The 19,391-nt window shown below is 38.9% G+C and overlaps 2 protein-coding genes across 3 annotated transcripts; both read left to right on the top strand.

Annotated features, from left to right (window-relative positions):
* The first annotated feature begins 12,820 nt into the window (after positions 1 to 12,820).
* LOC101736238 (uncharacterized) lies at positions 12,821 to 15,704 on the top strand. 2 transcript variants are annotated; one of them, XR_005246193.2, is made up of 3 exons: positions 12,821 to 13,625; positions 14,163 to 14,698; positions 15,088 to 15,704. XR_005246193.2 is itself a non-coding variant. In XM_004929547.5 (2 exons), exons 1-2 carry the CDS (start codon positions 13,284 to 13,286, stop codon positions 14,553 to 14,555), a joined length of 735 nt encoding a protein of 244 aa, XP_004929604.2. In that variant the 5' UTR covers positions 12,821 to 13,283; the 3' UTR covers positions 14,556 to 15,704. The 2 variants fall into 2 exon arrangements, 1 of the variants encoding a protein (XP_004929604.2); XM_004929547.5 differs by having other exon boundaries at positions 14,163 to 15,704.
* A 2,046-nt stretch (positions 15,705 to 17,750) lies between these two features.
* On the top strand, positions 17,751 to 19,086 carry LOC101746905 (uncharacterized). The gene is made up of 2 exons (XM_038021016.1): positions 17,751 to 17,891; positions 18,316 to 19,086. Exons 1-2 carry the CDS (start codon positions 17,751 to 17,753, stop codon positions 19,084 to 19,086), a joined length of 912 nt encoding a protein of 303 aa, XP_037876944.1.
* Positions 19,087 to 19,391: the final 305 nt, after the last annotated feature.

Raw genomic sequence — 19,391 nt, 5'->3', positions numbered from 1 at the left:
CAAGTAAATTTGGATGTCGTCATCTTAATTACTATAGTTGATCATAAACACGAGCAAACGTGCCCGGCGGATTGTAACAAAATGAGAAGCCACTATCGCTCATGGGCATCAGCTACGCCGGGTTCACAACCCAAGCCCGCTTAAAGGCGCAATGAATGCTCTGAGAACAGCGCGATATGAAGCTTGCTTCAGAGCCAGCAGCCGTTATAATCTTATTATTCTTGGAAGATCTTAGAGAAACTCCTTCAAATTGTGGTATCGCGCAGACAGCTCCGTCTTCGCATTGGACGCAGTAACCTTCCCAACAAATGAGCTCCACAAAGCAAGCCGTTATCTACTTTTTTTAAATCAAGTTAATTACCCAAATATTTTTATATAAATTAAATTTCCTTTTTTTAATAATCACTCTGGTTTGAATTTTTTTTTAATGAAAATGTATTATTTTTTACAAAACTAACTGTAAAAGTGAATTCAATCTCAAAATTTCTCCGTAACAGAGTAAACTCGTCTTTGAAATGTATATATAAATAAATAAATAAACGCAAAATAACTGCTTTTGGACCCGGTCGTATAGCTCTAGCGTTTGTTCTAACAAGAAGAGAGCTTTCAGTCTGCGAGCCATCTCACACCGTCTCAACCTTGTGTATAAATGTTCAGTAACACATATTTGTAAAATACTCCGATAAGTAAATTTTTAGAACTAGAAGTAGTATGTGATTTCCCAAAACAAAAAACATGTATGATATTATGTCCTTCCTTTTATATCCTTTTATATTATGTATTTACTTTTATATCGGCAACAAATAAAAACTAAACATCACAAATTAATTGAAATAAATGAAAACATAATAACTGCACATTTTATTTTAAATATAATATATCTATGTATCTCAATCTTATCGTATCTCAAGTTGATCATTACTGTCAAGGTACTTATTAGTTAAACTAAATAAATACGTGGCCAGGAACAACTACGCGGCTGTTGGCTGGACCTCTTGTGAGCCCGCACGGGTAGGTACCACCGCCCTGCCTATTTCTGCCGTGAAGCAATAATGCGTTTCGGTTTGAAGGGTGGGGCAGCCGTTGTAACTATACTGAGACCTTAGAACTTATATCTGGAGGTGGGTGGCGCATTTACGTTGTAGATGTCTATGGGCTCCAGTAACCACTTAACACCAGGTGGACTGTGAGCTCGTCCACACATCTTAGTAAAATAAAAAAGGAACAACGTGGTGAAATTAAATAAACATCAGGCTGGAGGGCTCCAAGTGGGCGCCGGGCCGTCAGCAGCCGTGCAGCATCGACCGACCAGCCAGCTGGCCCTAGCGTTACGTCTAGTTACGAGACCGCTTCCCACTGAGTTTCTCGCCGGGTCTTCTCAGTGGGTCGCGTTTCCGATCCGGTGGTAGATTCTGCGAAGAACGGCTCTTGCTAGGGCCACTGTTAGCAACACTTGCGGTTTGAGCCCCGTGAGCTCACTTACATGTTAGGGTGAAGATGATAATATAAAACCTCTCAAGGCTATCAGCATAGGTTGGGAAAAAAAAGACCGCTATAGACCCAGCTGAGTCTTGACCTCTGACGGCACCAAGACTCAACCAGAGGAACTGTGCTTAGTAAAGCATCAACACAAATCGCTATCAGAATACGAAATAAATCACGGATAAGTCGAGAATTTGAATAGAGTTCCGACAATAGTTCGTTGCGGTGTATTTTTCGTTCAATTACACAGAGCACGGTCAGCGCGGCCGCTAACAGTGTGTGTGCTATTCAAATTTAGCTCACAGAATCCAATTGTATTTTATAAATTTATGTTTGTTTTATATTAGGCCGATAAATGGTCATTACATATGTATGCATTTGTCATTTTGCTCATTACAAATACCAAATACCAAAATGCTGCTAGCATCCCATCAACAGCTGAGAGAACTTTCGAACTGTTGAGACATACTATAAACTATACTATACTTGTCGGAAACTTAAATTAAATATTACAGTTTATTTTCATGGTTTTTCAGGAAATTTTAAAGATGCTGAAATTAAATTTCTATACTCGTCGCACAAAAAACTCACACGTACCTACTCTTTCGAAACGATCCCACAAGAGAGAATATAAATTATAAATAGTTTCTAGTAGGCAGTTTATTATATTTGATTTACCTAAATTTAGTCAGCTTTAGCGGGTATATATGACTTCGAAGTTCAATAAATAAAATAATAAACAATTAAAATGTATCTAAGGCAATGTTCAAAAACAATTTCGTAAAGCCAAAGGAATCTCATTTAAATTAATTTGAGCGCATACATAATATATGTACATAGTTTCTTCGTTGGAACCCTTCACAATCTCGCCCGAGGGCCACTCGCAAAAGAACCCCTAATTGAAATTCCCGACAGACAACCGTCTTAGATAATTGAAGGATTTGATGTATTATATAATATAATAACAAAAGAGACGTACAGACTACAGTGCTACTCGTACTAAACCAAACGTCGCTATGAGGAATGCGCACGGTTTTTTGTTGTAAATATTACTGTAGTACAGCTCGGGCTAACAACGATTCTCACAGTCGTACGAGTGGACGGATTTAACAGAATCGAACGGTAAAAGTTTGACTCTTTTTATGCATAAAATAGAATTAGGTACTGGTTTTACAGTGCATGGTGCTAGCTCGCGCGGTCTGGCACCAGCGCGGCGGACTATCTGTCCTAACTCCGAAGCAGTCCGGTCAGAACGGAATGAGAAAGAACATTGATTATCGATTATGATCTTGGAAATATTAAGTCCTTACCTATGAAGTTGCTATTTAATATATAGAAAGTTAAAGCCATTTTTTATAAATATTTTTATTAATATCAATCAAAATTTGCAACCTTAGTATCTCTTTGTATCCTTGTATCCTTAGTATCTCTGCCTGCGCAGTGGTAATCAATCAATGCTCTTTGTTAAAAAGTCAGGTGTTGCTATTATGGTTGTAGTCGTAGGGCGCCCCGTTGGTACATAAGGCCCTCACAAGTTGTCTCTTCACTCTTCACTTCACCCTGTCTACCGCTTGCTCGTTAACATCACTCCAGGTGAGGTCGGCAGTCATCTCGCTCTCCACGGTGCGTCACCGAGTTTGGTCGACCAGATCTTCTCCTGCCCCGCGGTTGCCACTCAAGCGCGATCGATGCTGAGTTGACTCCGCTGCGTCGCAAAGTGTAGAGAAGAGAATTTGTTACCTAGTATAGCCTAGCTCCCACGCGTGTGTGCTATTGGTCATAATATGTGGCGCTGAACGTAAACATGGACCGTAAGTCTGGTCCGTAAGTTCAAAGTTACTCGGCGTAGTTACAAGTTACTGGTGGTAGGATTTCTTGTGAGTCCGCGCGGGTAGGTACCACCGCCCTGCCTATTTCTGCCGTAAAGTAGTAATACGTTTCGGTTTGAAGGGTAGGGCAGCCGTAGCAACTATAGTGAGACCTTAGAACTCATATCTCAAGATGCGTGGCGGCATTTACGTTGTAGATGTATATGGGCTCCGATGACCTCTTAACACCAGATGGCCTGTGAGCTCGTCGACCAATCTATGCACTAAAAAAAAAGCGTGCTCTTTTGATGGAAAAAGGTTGTGATGATTTGATTTGATTTATATAATAACAAACGATAAAAAATTAATTATTTATGGAAAAGTAGGAGAATCGAATACGAGAGCCGTAACAATGAAATGATCTCCAGCGCTCAATCGGTCTATAAATAGATTGTGAGCGGTAAAGAAGAGAAAATGTACATTTTCCGGAAGGACACAACAAAGTATTGTTCAGAAACACTAAATTGAACCCTCTCTAAATGCTGTAGGCACGCTTCTTGTATTGCAACTAATCTTGTCATGGAAGGTATGTGGTTTCAAAGAGACCATTTATGTTTTCTTTCTGAAATTTCATTTATGTACGTATTACTGGTATTATATATAATTAAGGAGTCTAAGACTCGAATATTCGAATCATGAGGGAAGGTATATTCTATAAACCATTCTATAATATTTACGTTATTTGTCATGGTTGTGAATAAAACCTTCTGTAGGAAGTAGGGGTCTTGTGTCCCCCACCTCAACATTATATATATTTGTTATAGAGGCAGCTATGTACTTTGGGATCGTCGTGAAAATTTGCAAGCACTTTGTTATTCAGATTGGTAATCGCGGTACCAAAAGGCGAGTGTTTGTACACATTTGTTCAAACCTAGGGCTGTGCGAATTGAATATTTTAAAACTAACTAACAGCTTACTAACAGATTATAATTCTTTTGGTTTCGTAATAAAACTTCATAATCAATATGCTCACAAAGTTCCAAGGTCGCTACACATTTTGAACATTTTTTCTGGTGATAAAGATTAAAGAATTACTAAAGTTTTTTTTATTGCCCTTGTAGGCAGATGACCATACGGTCCACCTGATGGTGAGTGGTTACCATCGCCCATGGACTTCAGCAATGCCAGGGGCAGAGCCAAGCCGCTGCCTACCAGCCAAGCTGCTGCCTACCAAGGCAACCCAAAACAACTCAAAACTCAAAATCAACTCAGAACACTGCGTTCAGACTCTTGTGCGCTCGTACAAGCCGTTGCCATCGCCCTCTCTCTTTATGCTGCTAAGTCGTGAGCTTTGGTTCGAATCGGTTCCATGGACCTAGTTTTGGCGGGAGAGTGTTCTGCCCCAGCAGGAATGCGAATGACGACCTCGACTGTCCATCCTGCCACTAGTCTCTCCATTCAGGAAAAGTATAACATACCAAGTGAGTGATACAAATTGTACATTTCAATTATGGATTGCTAATAAATTTTCATAGGTACCAGATAAATGTTATCGTCGTCTGTAAAACATTTTTTGATGAACAATATACTAATATTTGTTTGTAGTTGAAAAACTTAATCTGATGATTAAAGAATCAGCTCCAAATAGGGAAGTATATTTTAGGACGAGTGCCGGGTGTCATCCCTATAACTTGAAAGCGCCAACAGACTAGTTTAGATCTAACGCCGCCTCATTTTATTGAAATATCCCTCGAACGTTTCGCTTCAAAACTTACTCTCTAGCTCAGCAAATAGCCAGAGCAATATACTTCAGCGACGAACTAGAATTAAGTTCTGAATATAATAAGCCACGGAAGCCGTTACTCAAATATATTTTAGACCTTGAGATCACGTTTTAAAGTGAGAGAATTTGCGTTGCGAGTGTGGTTTGCGAGCTAATGGGCTCACCCACCGACTGCGTCGCGGGCACGTCACGACCGAACCACTTCATCGTCCGTCTAGAACATTCTATTTACTAGAGCAACGCATGTCGGGTCCACTGTGCAACGGAGGCGGCTACAAGCAGAAGTGCAACGTTGGATGTTGGACAGTAACAGTGTGTTTTCATCCGATTGTTAAACTTCAGCCATCAATATACTCCAAATAAATAAGGGTAATGTTCAGCACCGGATGACGATCCAGGCCCTAAATATCCATCGTCAGTCCTTAATTTCGATCTCGCAGTTTGTGACGTACCAAATTATTTATTAGTGTCGTAGACGACAGGACAGTTCGGCATCCGCCCGTCACCACACATAGATCAACCCCGACATCAGCTCGTTCAATCCCGGGCGTACAATGGCTCGACGCCTGCAAGATGTTTTTCTCCTTTGTCTCGGCTCCCGGCGACCCACATGTGCCCGAGCTCCTCGCTCATTATTTGCACTCATCGGTGCGTGAACCGCGGCACCGCGTCTGCCTCGCAGAGCTGTTCGACATACCCTTTACATAATATGAACGTTTTGTCTTCATCACCTGGTTTAGGGGCTAGCGTGCGTCTACTTGTTATTATTATTACCGATTCACGGGTAGGTAAAATCAGTTTTGTGTAATGATTTAGTAAGATATTTAACACCAAAGACACGGTCCCGATACAAGAGGCGATAGATCAGCCAGGACATCAGAGTGCCCATAACGCAGGACATAATCCTACTTTTGAGGCGTCAAATGCGAATCGTTCAGTTTAATTTTAACGTAAACGAAATCAACAGACACGCGAGGTCAGACAGACAGTGAAAGTAATTTCAATTATGTCCACGACTCGTGAAATACTGTGGAGTGTCAACCTGTCAATGCTCGTACGGACATTACCAAGGGCACCCAAGTGTCACTCACTTTACGCTCGCTGTCTGCCCCGCTTGGGAGGTGCGGCGCCGTGACCTGGTCGCAAAGATCTGACTTGTCGCTGCCTGTCGTCGTGGCATCGATGCTTGGCGGCGATGAGTCCTGGAAGGCTATGCTTGACTTCTGCGAGTGCACCATCTCGCAGAAGGAGGTGGCAGGGCGAGTGAGGCAAAGCTCTCCTCACTACGCAGAAACCCGCCGCCGCCGAGCAGGGGGTCGGGACCGGGGTCGTATCCGTGACCTGGCCCCCTAAGAGCTAGGGGTCCCACCCGTTTTGTGCGGGAAAAGACCCAGACGTGGGGTGACGTGCTTTGCGCACTCACCCGCAGTAGGAAGCCGGGTGATGGTAGACCGCGTTCCCCCGACCGCTCTGGGGGAAGGTGTAACGCGGCGCCATCAAGGCGGGCTCTCGGCCCGCTGAACGAGGGAACCGGTGGTCGTGTCGCTGGCAGCCGCCGGTCCGGCGTCCGTGGGACGGAGGGATGGATGTAATGTGCTCTGCGTCAACCCTGTCCCGCCGTCTCAATAGCCCCGACCGGGCTCCGGCCCGGTCCGAGGTAGGGCGCCGGCTATGAGCGGCAGGAGTTTTTAGTGAGGTTCAACTCCCACATACCCCACCTGCCGCGCGGGTGGGGATCCGGCGATTTTCTGCTGTGGAAAAAAAGTGTCACTCACTTTTAGCTGTCTTCTAGTAAATAATAAGTAGATATAGATAGCTACTATAATATATAACAACACAATATTGTACAGAAATACTAAACGGGAACCTCTCTAAATGCTGTACATTTCTTGTATTGCAACATAATATGAACTGTATTGTTATGAAAAATGCTTTAAAAGAAACATGTTTGTTTTAAATTATAAAATTTCATTTATATACAGTTAGGTGGATATAGTTAACGAGTCTGAAACTCAAAAAATGGAGCTACGAGGGTGGGTATATATTATAATAAATCTTCTAAAACTATATTCCAGTTTCAAGAAAGTAAAAACATTGACAAAACCCCCTTAGGTTTAAGTTGAATCGCTATGTCTTCAACCTAAACCTGTTTAAACTAAGTTAATGAAGTTTTCAAACATGATTGGTTGAGGTTTATTGTGAAGCAGTAGGGCTCAATTTCGCACATCAAGACTGCACACTAATCCTGTATTAAGTTCAACCAAAGAAATTGGAACAACTTATCATTTTGTGGTTGTCGTTCGCGTGGACGTACTTGGAGTTGATGATACAAATAAGAAATAATCAACCTATAAGCCGAACAGAGCAGATATGAGATACCACTTCACATATTATGACATTTTGCTTTAACAATTATGGACATTAAAACGTAATGTATGTAGGGCTGGCAATAAATTCTAAATGCAAATGAATTTTATTTAAAAACTAGCGACCCGCCCGCGCCCCCGCTTCGCTTTGGAAACTGTAATTTATTATTGATTTCTCCACTATTTAATGGATGTTATTATACATATAAACCTTCCTTTTCAATCACTCTATCTATTAAAAAACCGCATCAAAATCCGTTGCGTAGTTTTAAAGATTTAAGCATACATAGGGATGTAGTGATATGAAATCCTAATTTTAAACGATGTCTGAAATGACTGAGTTATTTGTTTATTTATTAAGTGTTGTGTTTTCACTAAATTTGTACCTTATTCATCAATATGGAACAAAAAAAATCCTACCTAATCGTTGGTGGCCAAGCCAACTACAGGCTGACGGGTAGCTGAGCTCTCGGGCCCTATCTGAAAAATTTGCTAACACAAGCCCTACCGAGAGCAGTGCTTCGCTGAAAAGCACCGAGAGTGGGTCTGGAAGACAAGACATGCTTTGGACAAGACATGCTTTGGGCGACGGCAGCTTTGCATTGTCCTGTCGCCTAGGCTAGATATGTAATTAGAAGCGACCACTATAGCATGACTATGACCCCTGGGTACTTAACCTTCAAGGCCCACGCTATGGGCTGGCCAAAGACTTTGATGGCCGGAATGGAGTTACCGCACGTAATTCAGGACGAGATACTTACAATGGTGTGTATGCTTTTCATGGGCTTGATGTCGATAAAAATACGAGTAAGCAGTATGGAGCACGAACTCAGACAACATTAATGTCGTGTGTGGAGTGAACACAAACGAATGAACGGTCACCAGGATCCCTAAACCTGCTCCTAGTGCTGTAGACGTTTAATAATAGTGTTAGTGGATCGAAACGATCCCTAAGGACATGTAAAGAGGGTCGACAGTGACTGGTTCCTGCGTGAACTGGAGTCGGGGAGTAATCAGCATTTTACTTCGCTTACATATCGTAGGATAAAGTCTGCCGAGAATAAATTCGGCGCAGTCGCGGACAGACTTTGTGTGTGTGGGGGGAATGTCATAGATACATCCAGTATGACTCCCAGATACTTGACCTTCCTGGCCCACGGTATGGATTAGCCGAAGAGGGTGATCGGGGATCTGAGATTTCTACGCCTAGTGCGGGAGGAAATTCGCATTGAGTTCCCCCTTGAAAAGAGCACCGCTGTGCTTTTCGCTGGGTTAATATTCATGCGCCATTTCCAGAACTACTCTTCGAGGGCTACGGCTGCGCTGCGAGGAGTTTACTCGCGATTAGAGTCTCGTTCCTGCTCGAATAACAAACGGCCGGGTCGTCTACCGCACGATCTGAATAATCACCAGTGCGACCATAACTACTCGTATTTTCATTACACACAAAAATATAACTATAGTAAAAACAAAACACTAATTAATAAACAAATAACTGGATTTGAAAATATAATTCCGTATTTTTTAAATAAAATTACACACGTTACGTTTCAAATGTCCAGTATTGTAAGACAGAACTCTCCTAGGTACACAACTACATATTGTAACGCGCTGGAGTTTGGAATAAATTAAACTTCCGCCAAAGTACAAATTAAAACTCTATTTAACACTAACAGAACATTTTACACTTCGCAATTCACTTCGTCCGCTTCGCTTCAGGTGATCTGTTTGCTGTTTTGTTTCGATTAGATCCTCTTACTAACTACCTTCGTGTCATCTCTACAACGCTTTTATAGTCGATACGACATCTCTATACTTATCGAGAACATTCCCGGCAAGACCGACCCGACTTCACCCGACAAGAGTCGTTTCGATATGCGTTTCTGCTACTCGACGATAGATGACGTTGTTGTTACCGGCGCGGCGTAACAATAATATTACTGAACTTGTTGCAAACCGCATTACTTTACTACTGGGAACGAGCTCAAGGTCTAGCTGGCGTTAGTGATTGCCTGAACCTCCTGGGATAAGACTGAAAATACTGCCACCCTTCTTGAGACATGGTGTCTAAGACTCAGTTGGATAGTATAACGGGTGTGCGAAACTTTCAGACTATAGCTCTGTGTTTACTGCCACCAGCATCGCAACACTTATACGCAAGGTCATGGTACCTGCCCTGACGAGCTTTCATTCATAAACAAAAACTATCTTCGCTTATTATCTGTTCATAAAGCTCTGTGTTTTTTAAGTTCTTAAGTTCCTTTAAGTGTCAACTCATCACACTCCACGACTAACACTCACATGATCTTCAATTTATCATTGAGTACTAGCTCGTACAGAATAATCGAAATACGTTGTATCATCTGCGCGGAGAGCTAGAGTAATAAATCGAGGGCGGCACGAGGCGCCATCTGTCTCGCTTTAAGTCTTTGTTTTGTATTTGTTTAAAGGATATCAATAAATAATAGATGACTTAAAGTTCCCGTACAAAAAGTTTCGATATCACTGAAATATTTCATGTCGTCTTATCTCTGTTTGCACGTATTGCCAATTAGAATAAAACCTTTTTCATTAATCATCATAATGTTTATAGTATTAGGAACATTCTTGGATCATAAATCTAAATAAATCAGATCAAAGTATATTTACTTAAATAACTGGGAACAACTATATACCTAGTCTTGCCATAAATACTGAGACAAAGGAAAAAAAATATTCTATTGCAAATAACATTTATTATTTTTACAGTGTGTTAGTTTAATACACAAATATAAAACAATTTAAAGTATAAAAAGCTTATTCGAAGTGGTCTCCATTGGCTGCAATACAGTCCTTTAAACGTTGAGGCCAGTTATCAATAGAAGCACGCACTCTTTCGATGGGAAAATTTTTCACTGTCAATCGTACGGATTGTTTTAAAGACTCCAAATTATCATGGCGTTTAGAGCAAGCCGTACTCTCTAAAACTGACCATAAATCATAATCCAGCGGATTAAGATTGGGTCTAGACGACGGCTAGTCTTCAGCTCTGATGAAGTCCGAAACGTTCGTTTCCAACCAAGACTGCGTAGACCGAGCTTTATGACCTGGCGCCGAGTCTTGCTGGAAGGGCCATTCTTGATTATTGAACATGGTGTTATTAAGGGGCTTCACTACCTTCTCAAGAATGGTATCTTAATACACTTGTGCCGATGTTTTGATACCTTTTTCACAAAAGTATGGCTCAGTCACTCCTTCATAGCTAATACCCCACCAAACCATCACTGAAGTCGAATAGTGCGCACGTTGCACTCTGTCGACTAATTGGGAAGCTTCCTTAGAGCTTTGAGCATAAATACGGTCATTTTGTTTGTTAAAATGTTGCTCAATTGTAAAAAAATTCTCATCCGTAAACAAAAAAATTCTATGACCTCCCTTTGCGTAAGCTTCAATAGTTGTCTCGATTTTACCACCCTATTCTCTTTTAAATTATCAGCTAAGAAATGACCAGTACGTCTCTTATAGGCTGCAAGTCCTAAGTCATCTTTTAAAATACGCGATATGGTTCTAGGTGCTATCTTCATCTCCCGAGATAAAATCTTTTGCTTTCGGACAGGATTTCTTCGAATTCTTTTCCTTACTGCTTTAACCACCTTTTTCGTACGAACACTACGTGGACGGCCAGATATTTTTCTGTCACAAACAGAGGAGGTCTCATTGCACCTATTAATAGCCCGGTACACAAACATTTTACTAATACCAAGCGTATGGAGAGTTTTAAAAATTGCATTTGGCTCCATACCTACTTTGTGTAATGCAATCACAGCGATTCGGTTCTCTTTATCACCCCACTCCATTTTAATATCGCAAAATATTGTACAATGTATTGGCGCCAAAATGAGAAAACTCAATGAGCAATCATATTATTATAAAAATGACAGATTCCAAATTCAAATGTAATGTTTTGTTTATTTTTAATTGTAACAGTATTTATGACCAGACTAAGTATAAATAAATTTGAATAACAATATAACCATGTTTTCTATTCAGTGTGCATTTCATTATTTATTTTTATGGTTAATCAAATTACAAATACTTAGATATAGATTGGAATTTACAATTGATAATTGCCAACTTGTCACCTTGGAAGTTGATAGTTATCAGGAGTTGCGTATACTCGTACTAGTCTGCCTTCAAATGCAAACTCCGCTAAAACAATCAAAGAAAACTTAAACATCCGTTATTCGTACGTAGATATCCCACTCTACATTTTACATTCTACTTGTAATCGTAAAGTCGCTAAAGATAAATACATAATGATACAAAAATTCTGGAAGAACAACAATATTGTGGAAGTTTTCAGAACTTATTAATTTGTACAACGAACGCAACAACACAAGCAGCGAAGCAGATCTAATAAGTAGCAATAAGACTCCATTTCTAGAATCAGAATCTACAATAGATTAATAAGAATTTATTAGCTGCCATTGAACAGAGCTCGGCAACGCGCAACGTAGAGTAAACATTTAAATCAGTGTTGCATGGAACCCTCAATAAATTGCCAGTGAAACAGAAGTGCGAATCTGTGGGTGGTTGCAATTTTTGCAATGGCAAAATTTAACCTTTTGAAGACGTAAGCCGGTCGTACTACAAATGATTAACTTGATTCTAACGTTTGTTGACCCTTTAATGGATTTCACACATGAGTAGCGCGCTTCTGAATTTTTTCAAAGTTGCAATATGCTTCCTGGGACGCCATTGACACCAGCGTTCAGTATACTTAAGTATTGTTCATTGATATCCCTGTTATATCTGTACATATCTACATACATATACTCTGTTCTGTGGATCTGAAACGGAACGACAGAAGAGAAAGAAGCAGGTGAAAAAAATGTTGCGCGTGCAACTTGGTGTACGTCAAAGAAGTGAAACTTCTTTTGCGGTGTGTAGTATTGCGGTTTTTTTCATTATTCATCTTTAAATCAAATTTCTCTTATAATAGAGAATGATTCACTATATATTTTTTAAATAATACATAAAAATATTAAAATATATAAAGGACAATGCCCAAAAGTGGGTCAACTTTGTGTCAAAACTATATGTACTTGAAAAACTATGTCTTATTTTTTCACGTTGATTAGTCGATGTACAACATTTCTTTCACAGGGAGAAAGGTGAAGGTAACGAACAAATAATAAAAAATTAAAAAAATGCGAAAATCAAAAAAAAAGGGGCCAAATTCAGTGAGCCCATTTATACGCAACAGTAACATGCAATTGTGTCATTGATTACACACTTAATATGAAGTGTGTTATCTTATCTATGCATAATTGCAATTTGCAGTTGGCCTAAAGGTCTAGATACCAGGCCATAGACTCCAATAAAAAAAACAAAAATGTATTTTGCATGGGACTTTTTGGTGGGAACGCGAGGAGTGAAGTTGTGTGCTTTGTTTTATTTTGTCTATTTGGTGTTTCTTCCGGTTTAAATGTGTTATGACGGTGGTTTATTAACTGTTTAATATCTGTGAAAGTGCACAAATGTGGGAAAACGAAACAAAGCCGCTGGGCGTAACTTCTCGGGATCCTCCAAAAAGTCCACTGAAAAAGTCTCAGTAAATGACCACCATTTTATTGAGATTACATTTCATCCCATATCATCTCATCTCACTCACATTTAATTTCATCCCAGTTGATTAACGTCTCAAATTAATCATCTTCATTTCATTTCATATTATCATTTTTCATAAAAATTAGAATATAAATTAAAATAAGACATGACTTAAAGGTCTTAGTAACCAGGTCATAAAATCCTTTAAAAAAAAAGCATTTTGCATAGTTCTTCAGCAGAACCTGCAGAACGAATATGCGTTGGAGAGACGAAGTAACTTTAAAATTCGTTAAATTGTATCTAAACCACGAATGTTTATGGAACCCTTCACATTCGAAATATAAAATTCAATATGAAAGGGAAAAAGCATACGAAAAGTTATCGCAAGACTTTAAGGCTGCCACTAAGATACATTTAAACAAATCTTATGTAAAAAATAAAATCCGCAACCTCCGAACAACTTATACTCAACAAGTACACAAAATATTAATTAAATCTAACCCAGACAAAATTTATGAACCATCTCTCAGTTGGTTCCCCGACATGGATCGCTGCTTAAAAAATATCTCTGGATGTCGAAATGCTAATACTACAAGTGTGAGTGTTAGAATTAATTTAGTTTTTCAAAGTTTATACAACCATACCTGCTTTGTAGAACGCCTATTTGTACTTATTGTACAGATGGCCGGTCATCTTTGAAGCTTTGTATTTATTTAACAAAAAAATCTCAAGTATTTTATTATAGTTTTCTTTGCTAAATCATACCAAAACTGTATTATTATTTGATTTCTAGACTGATTAATTTTGGTTTTGATCATGATAAAGTTAGGTAGTATTCCACAACAGAATTAGATATAATTCTGCTTGACCAGTGAAACTGCTGCTGTGATTATTGCTAAATATATAAAAACTGTTGATTTCTTGACACTATTCACATGGCAACTATTCTCATACGATATCTTAACAAAAGTTTTATTTAGTCAGTTATACAAAAAAATATTTTTCAAGAGAATCACACAAAATTAACTTAATTTAATGTCATTAATCAGAACTGAAGACTAAAGTGTGTTAACTTCTGAATATTTAATAATGGTTAGATGAAAAATAATAATTTTCTGTTATCAATTTTTTCAGCCTCCAGAGGTAGACTCATCTTGTCAAGAATGGACTGAAAAAGAGCACAACGGCAAAGATGATGAACTGCATCCTAACCAGCTGATATCTGAAAATGATGATGATTATATGGAGCAAAATATTATATCTGAAGATCCACATGTGAAACTAGAGAGCAGCTCACCTGTAGACAAATGTTATAAAAAAAACAAAAAGAAAAAAAATAAAAGAAAATCTTCAAACTCTACTGACTCTATTTATGAATGTTTGAATAAAGATGATGAGTTTGACGTGTATGGTAAACATGTAGCAAATCAGCTGCGGAACATGAACCTCCACAGTGCTCTTAAATTACAGCTAGATATACAAAACCTCATCAGTGAAACTCGACTTGCTGAGCTGAATGATAATTAAAATCACCCACAGTATTAATTAAAACCAAAGAAAAAAATACATGAATGGATGGCTGAAGACACGCATTAAATTAACATTGTCCAACAAATTTTCAAGATTTGTTGATTTTTTAAATACACTCATTTCTCTAGAAACTAAATATGGTAAGAGTTAGACTTACTAATAATAATAATAATAATTTATTCAATGATCAAGAAAACTCCCAATAAGTATTGTGAACAAAAAAAACTATTATTTACTTTTCCCAATAATGAAAAAGAGGATACATTCCAAACTAAACAGTGACTAGCTTTTTGTGAACCATTTGAAATGAAAGGCCTATAAAGCGAATCAGTGTGAATGATAAATATTTGAATACTTTCCTAGTACTAGTAATATATTATGTAGGTATATCACAATATACATGTATTAGAATAGATTATCATTAAGCTTCAAAAAATTTACATAATTAAGTATTGAAATAAAGATAAAATAAATCATGTTCTTCTAAGAAAGTTAATTTTAGTAATTTAATTTATGTAAGTTGTTTCAGGTCACAGAAATTTTCGAACTACATCATTGGTTTCATCTTTTAATATTATTATCACTTTACAAATTCTTCTATATAATAGCTAAGCCAATAGCTGAGGGTGGTTGGACTACCTGTGCAGGCCCACCAGTGAAAGATAAAATGTTTATTATTACTCCATGATATGATAGCTCTGGTCTCTTAATTTTTCTTTTCCTAATAACTTAATAGACAGGGTACCATAGCAACTATTAGGTCCTTACATATGAAATAGGCGTTTTGTACAGGATCCCGAGAATGATATTGTTACGCCGGTCAGAGTAACGCCATCTATCGCCGAATAGTCGAACGAATATCGAAGGATCTAGTAGAATCTAGAACGCTCGAGAAGTACAACGTCATTTATTGTCAGATAGCGGAAATAATACTCGACTTGTGTGGAATATTCTCGATAATTATAGGGATATGGTATCGGCTATAAAAGCGTTACAGAGATTTACTGGCACGCAGTCGGTCAGTAGTCGGAACTACTCGAAGCGAAACAACGAACGGATCACCTTTAGCGAAGCGGAAGAAGTGAACTGAGAATTTTAAAGTATTTGTGAAGTGTTCTAAGTGATAAATACAGTGTTAACGTGTAATTCGCTATAATTTTATTTATCCCGAACCCTAGAGCGTAACAATATGGAGATGATGTGACATGTAAGATACACTGTTTTGTGCAATATTCTTCAAATCCATGAGATGTAAATTGAGGTCCATTATCGGATATAATAATTTTTGGTAAAGCAAATGTACAAAATATGATTTCTAATGTAAGACAAGTGATCTAATGTTGATGTGTTTCATCGGTCGTATTTCTGCCCATTTGGAGAGAGCGTGGCACAGTACCAACCAATACGATCCTTCGAACGGTCCAGCAAAGTCGATATGGATTCTCTCCTATACTTCTTTTGGCATGGATCAGAAAAATACAGGAAGTTCAGGGTTACAAGGACGGTTCTGTTGGCATCTGTTACATTTCTGTTTTTTTTTTTTTTTTTTTTATTGCCCTTGTATGCAGACGAGCATACGGCCCACCTGATGGTGAGTGGTTACCGTCGCCCATGGACTTCAGCAATGCCAGGGGCAGAGCCAAGCCGCTGCCTACCGCTGTCTTATGAATATTCTATGTCTTAAACAAATAATTCTATGTCTTCATCAAGGTTAGGCCACCAGAATTAGTAACATGAAAGTGCTTTTATGGCAGAAATGCTAGGATGTCCTTGGTGAAGGTATGTAAGAATGGCTTTTCGGAGTGATGTAGGTATAATGATGCGTCCTTGCCTCATAAGTATCTTATTCTCAACAGATAATTCAGACCGGTTTCTGTAGAATGGTTTCATTTCTGGATTGTATTCTGATTCTCCCCAGCCGGTTTTTAAATTTTGACAAACTGTTATAAGTATATGAAGTTGAAGTCTTTTGAAGTTGTTTTCACAAGAAACTGTTCTGATAGGTTAAGGTCAGTCATTCGAATGCTCAGAAGACGTAGTTCTATTTTATGTACAAGCTCTTCTGTCTCGGAAGGTTCCGTTTCAGTGTTTGGTAATCTGGAAAGGCTTATTTTCACCTTTCCTGTAGTAAATGTCATATTGATAACTTCCCACTACTAGGGCCCATCTTACCAATCGGTTATTGGCTAGCTTAGGAAGGTTGTGGCTTGCTCCCCTAATATGTATAAGAGGCTTATGGTCTGTAACTAGATTAAATTTCGTTACTCTCGAGTACTGATCAAGTTTTTATATACCAAATACTATTGCCAAAGCCTCTCGATCAATAACGGAATATTTCATTTCCGCTAGTCGTAGTTTTCTTGAAGCAAAAGTATTTGGTTGTTCTATGTTCGAGTCCTTGTGGAATAATACTGCACCCAATCCCTTTTCGGAAGCGTCACATGCTAAATAAAGGGGACATTTCTCGTCAAAGGCAATTAATGATTGTGAAGAAGTTATGCATTTCTTTGTATCTTCAAATATTCTGTTTTCATGATCAATCCAACGCCATCTATTTATCTTCTTTAGTTAGATCATGAAGATCCGAACAAATCCCGTGAAAGATGTGGTACAAACCGCTCGTAAAAGTTTAGTCCTAAAAATGATCGTAGTTCTTTGGCATTACACGGTACTGGGGCCTTGGTTATGGCGTCAATTTAGGATTTGGTTGGGTGGATGCCATGTTCATATATTATGTGACTTGGGTATTCAATCTGATTCTGTAAGAACTTACATTTTTTTGAGTTAACTTTCAGGCCCGTGTAAGGAATCGAATACAATAGATAAAATTTGTAAATGTTCCGTAAGATCTTTCCCTGATATAGCTATGTCGTCGAAATATACAGCTACATTGGTGATATCACCTAGCAGTTGATCCAGAAAATGTTGGAAAATGGAAGGAGCAATCGATATTCCAAAAGGCATTATACTTAGTCTGGCCATAAATACTGTTACAATTAAAAATAAACAAAATATTACATTTGAATTTGGAATCTGGCATTTTTATATGATTGCTCATTGAGTATTCTCATTTTGGCGCCAATACATCGTACAATATTTTGCGATATTAAAATTGAGTGTTAGTGTGTAGCGATATTCAAATTTTGTGTTAGTTTAATAACTAACACAAAATTTGCCAAAACTTAGAGCAACATGAGAAGAAATAAAAAGAAGAGCACCAGGGCTAGGGCGTCCCCAGCAGGCGACGCGCAGGGGCAGCACCCGGTCACTGTGGAAAGTGGACGAGGGTTGTCGCCCCACGGGCGGGTGCGACGTAAGACGCAAGCCCAAAATGTGAGAGAGATAAGATTGAGGTATGCAAGCTGGAATGTGGGCAGTATGACTGGGAAAGGAAGGGAGCTAGTAGATTTGTTAAAGAGGAGAAGAATAAATATAGCATGTCTGCAAGAGACTAGGTGGAAAGGAGCGAAAGCTAGAGAGATTGGTGAAGGATATAAGCTGTATTATAGTGGAAGTGATGGAAGAAGGAATGGTGTGGGAGTAGTGTTAGATAAGGATTTGAAAGATTGTGTGGCGCATGTCATAAGAACGAGTGATAGGATAATAACCGTAAAAATAATTTGTGAAAGTGTTTTTTTGAATGTTATAAGTGTGTACGCGCCTCAGTCCGGATGCAAGGAAGACCTGAAAGAAAAAATTTGGCAGGATTTTGATAGTGTTATGATTCGCATTCCAGAGAATGAAGAGATTTGTATAGGAGGTGATTTTAACACATGTGGGAGCTACAAATGAGGGCTATGAAAGGGTGCATGGAGGATGGGGGTATGGCAGTCGTAATGATGATGGAGACCAGCTGCTCCAAGCTGCGACCACCTTTAACCTGGCAGTGGAGAATACGTGGTTCCAGAAACGGCCTGAACACCTTATCACCTATAAGAGTGGTAACCACGCGACACAGATCGACTATTTTCTGATTAAGAGAAGTAAGTTGGTATGTGTCAAAAACTGCAAAGTACTGCCGGGTGAAGCATTGGTGACGCAGCATAGACTATTACTAATGGACATTACGATCAGTTACAAGTACCTAAGGAGGAGAAACCGTCTCTCACCAAAAATTAGATGGCGTATGCTAGAGTCAGATGAGTATGCTGGTCGATTTAGGGAAATAATGATAGAAAACATATTTGAAATGAAGGATATGAAAGAGAAATCTGCGAATGATTGTTGGGATGAAATGGCAAATAGTCTCAGGAAGACAGCTAAGGCTGTGCTCGGCGAATCAAAAGGGAAAGGTATAATTGACAAGGATACATGGTGGTGGAATGAGAATGTACAGAGAGAGTTGAAAGAAAAGAAGAATACATTCAAAAAGTGGCAACTAGAAAGAGGAAATGAAAGTGAGAAGCAAGCTAGGAAGAATGAGTATAGAGAATGTAAGAAAAAGGCCACTAAAGCGGTTGCTATAGCCAGGTCTGACGCTCAGCTAGAGAAGAAAGAGCGAAAGATATTAAGCATGTCAGATGTATGAAAAATGAGACAGGTAAAGTTCTAATGAAAGATGACGAAATAAAAGAGCGCTGGAAGATATATTTTGAAAAATTAATGAACGAGGAGAACGACTGGAATAGAGTGATTAATAGGAAGCCAGAGAACGTCGGACTTGTGAATGAGATTAGTATGTATGAAGTTAGAGAAGCAGTGAGAAGTATGAAAAGCGGAACATCGGAAGGACCAGATGGTATACCAGTGGAAGTATGGAAGATACTGAGAGAAGACGGATATAAGTGGCTGACTTTATTCTTCAATAAGCTGCTGCAAGAAGAAGTGATCCCT

This window comes from Bombyx mori, chromosome 3 (assembly GCF_030269925.1).
Source record: "Bombyx mori chromosome 3, ASM3026992v2".
NCBI lineage: Eukaryota > Metazoa > Arthropoda > Insecta > Lepidoptera > Bombycidae > Bombyx > Bombyx mori.
Note: the sequence above shows the minus strand (reverse complement) of the source record. Positions and strands in the feature narration are given on the sequence as shown.

Bases quoted from the DNA above. Each gene is read 5' to 3' on its own strand.
- LOC101736238 (XM_004929547.5), top strand. From the start codon at position 13,284: ATGCGTTGGAGAGACGAAGTAACTTTAAAATTCGTTAAATTGTATCTA. The intron at 13,626-14,162 runs GTGAGTGTTAGA...CAATTTTTTCAG, and splicing joins GAAATGCTAATACTACAAGT to CCTCCAGAGGTAGACTCATC.
- LOC101746905 (XM_038021016.1), top strand. From the start codon at position 17,751: ATGAGAAGAAATAAAAAGAAGAGCACCAGGGCTAGGGCGTCCCCAGCA. The intron at 17,892-18,315 runs GTGAGAGAGATA...AGATTTGTATAG, and splicing joins GTAAGACGCAAGCCCAAAAT to GAGGTGATTTTAACACATGT.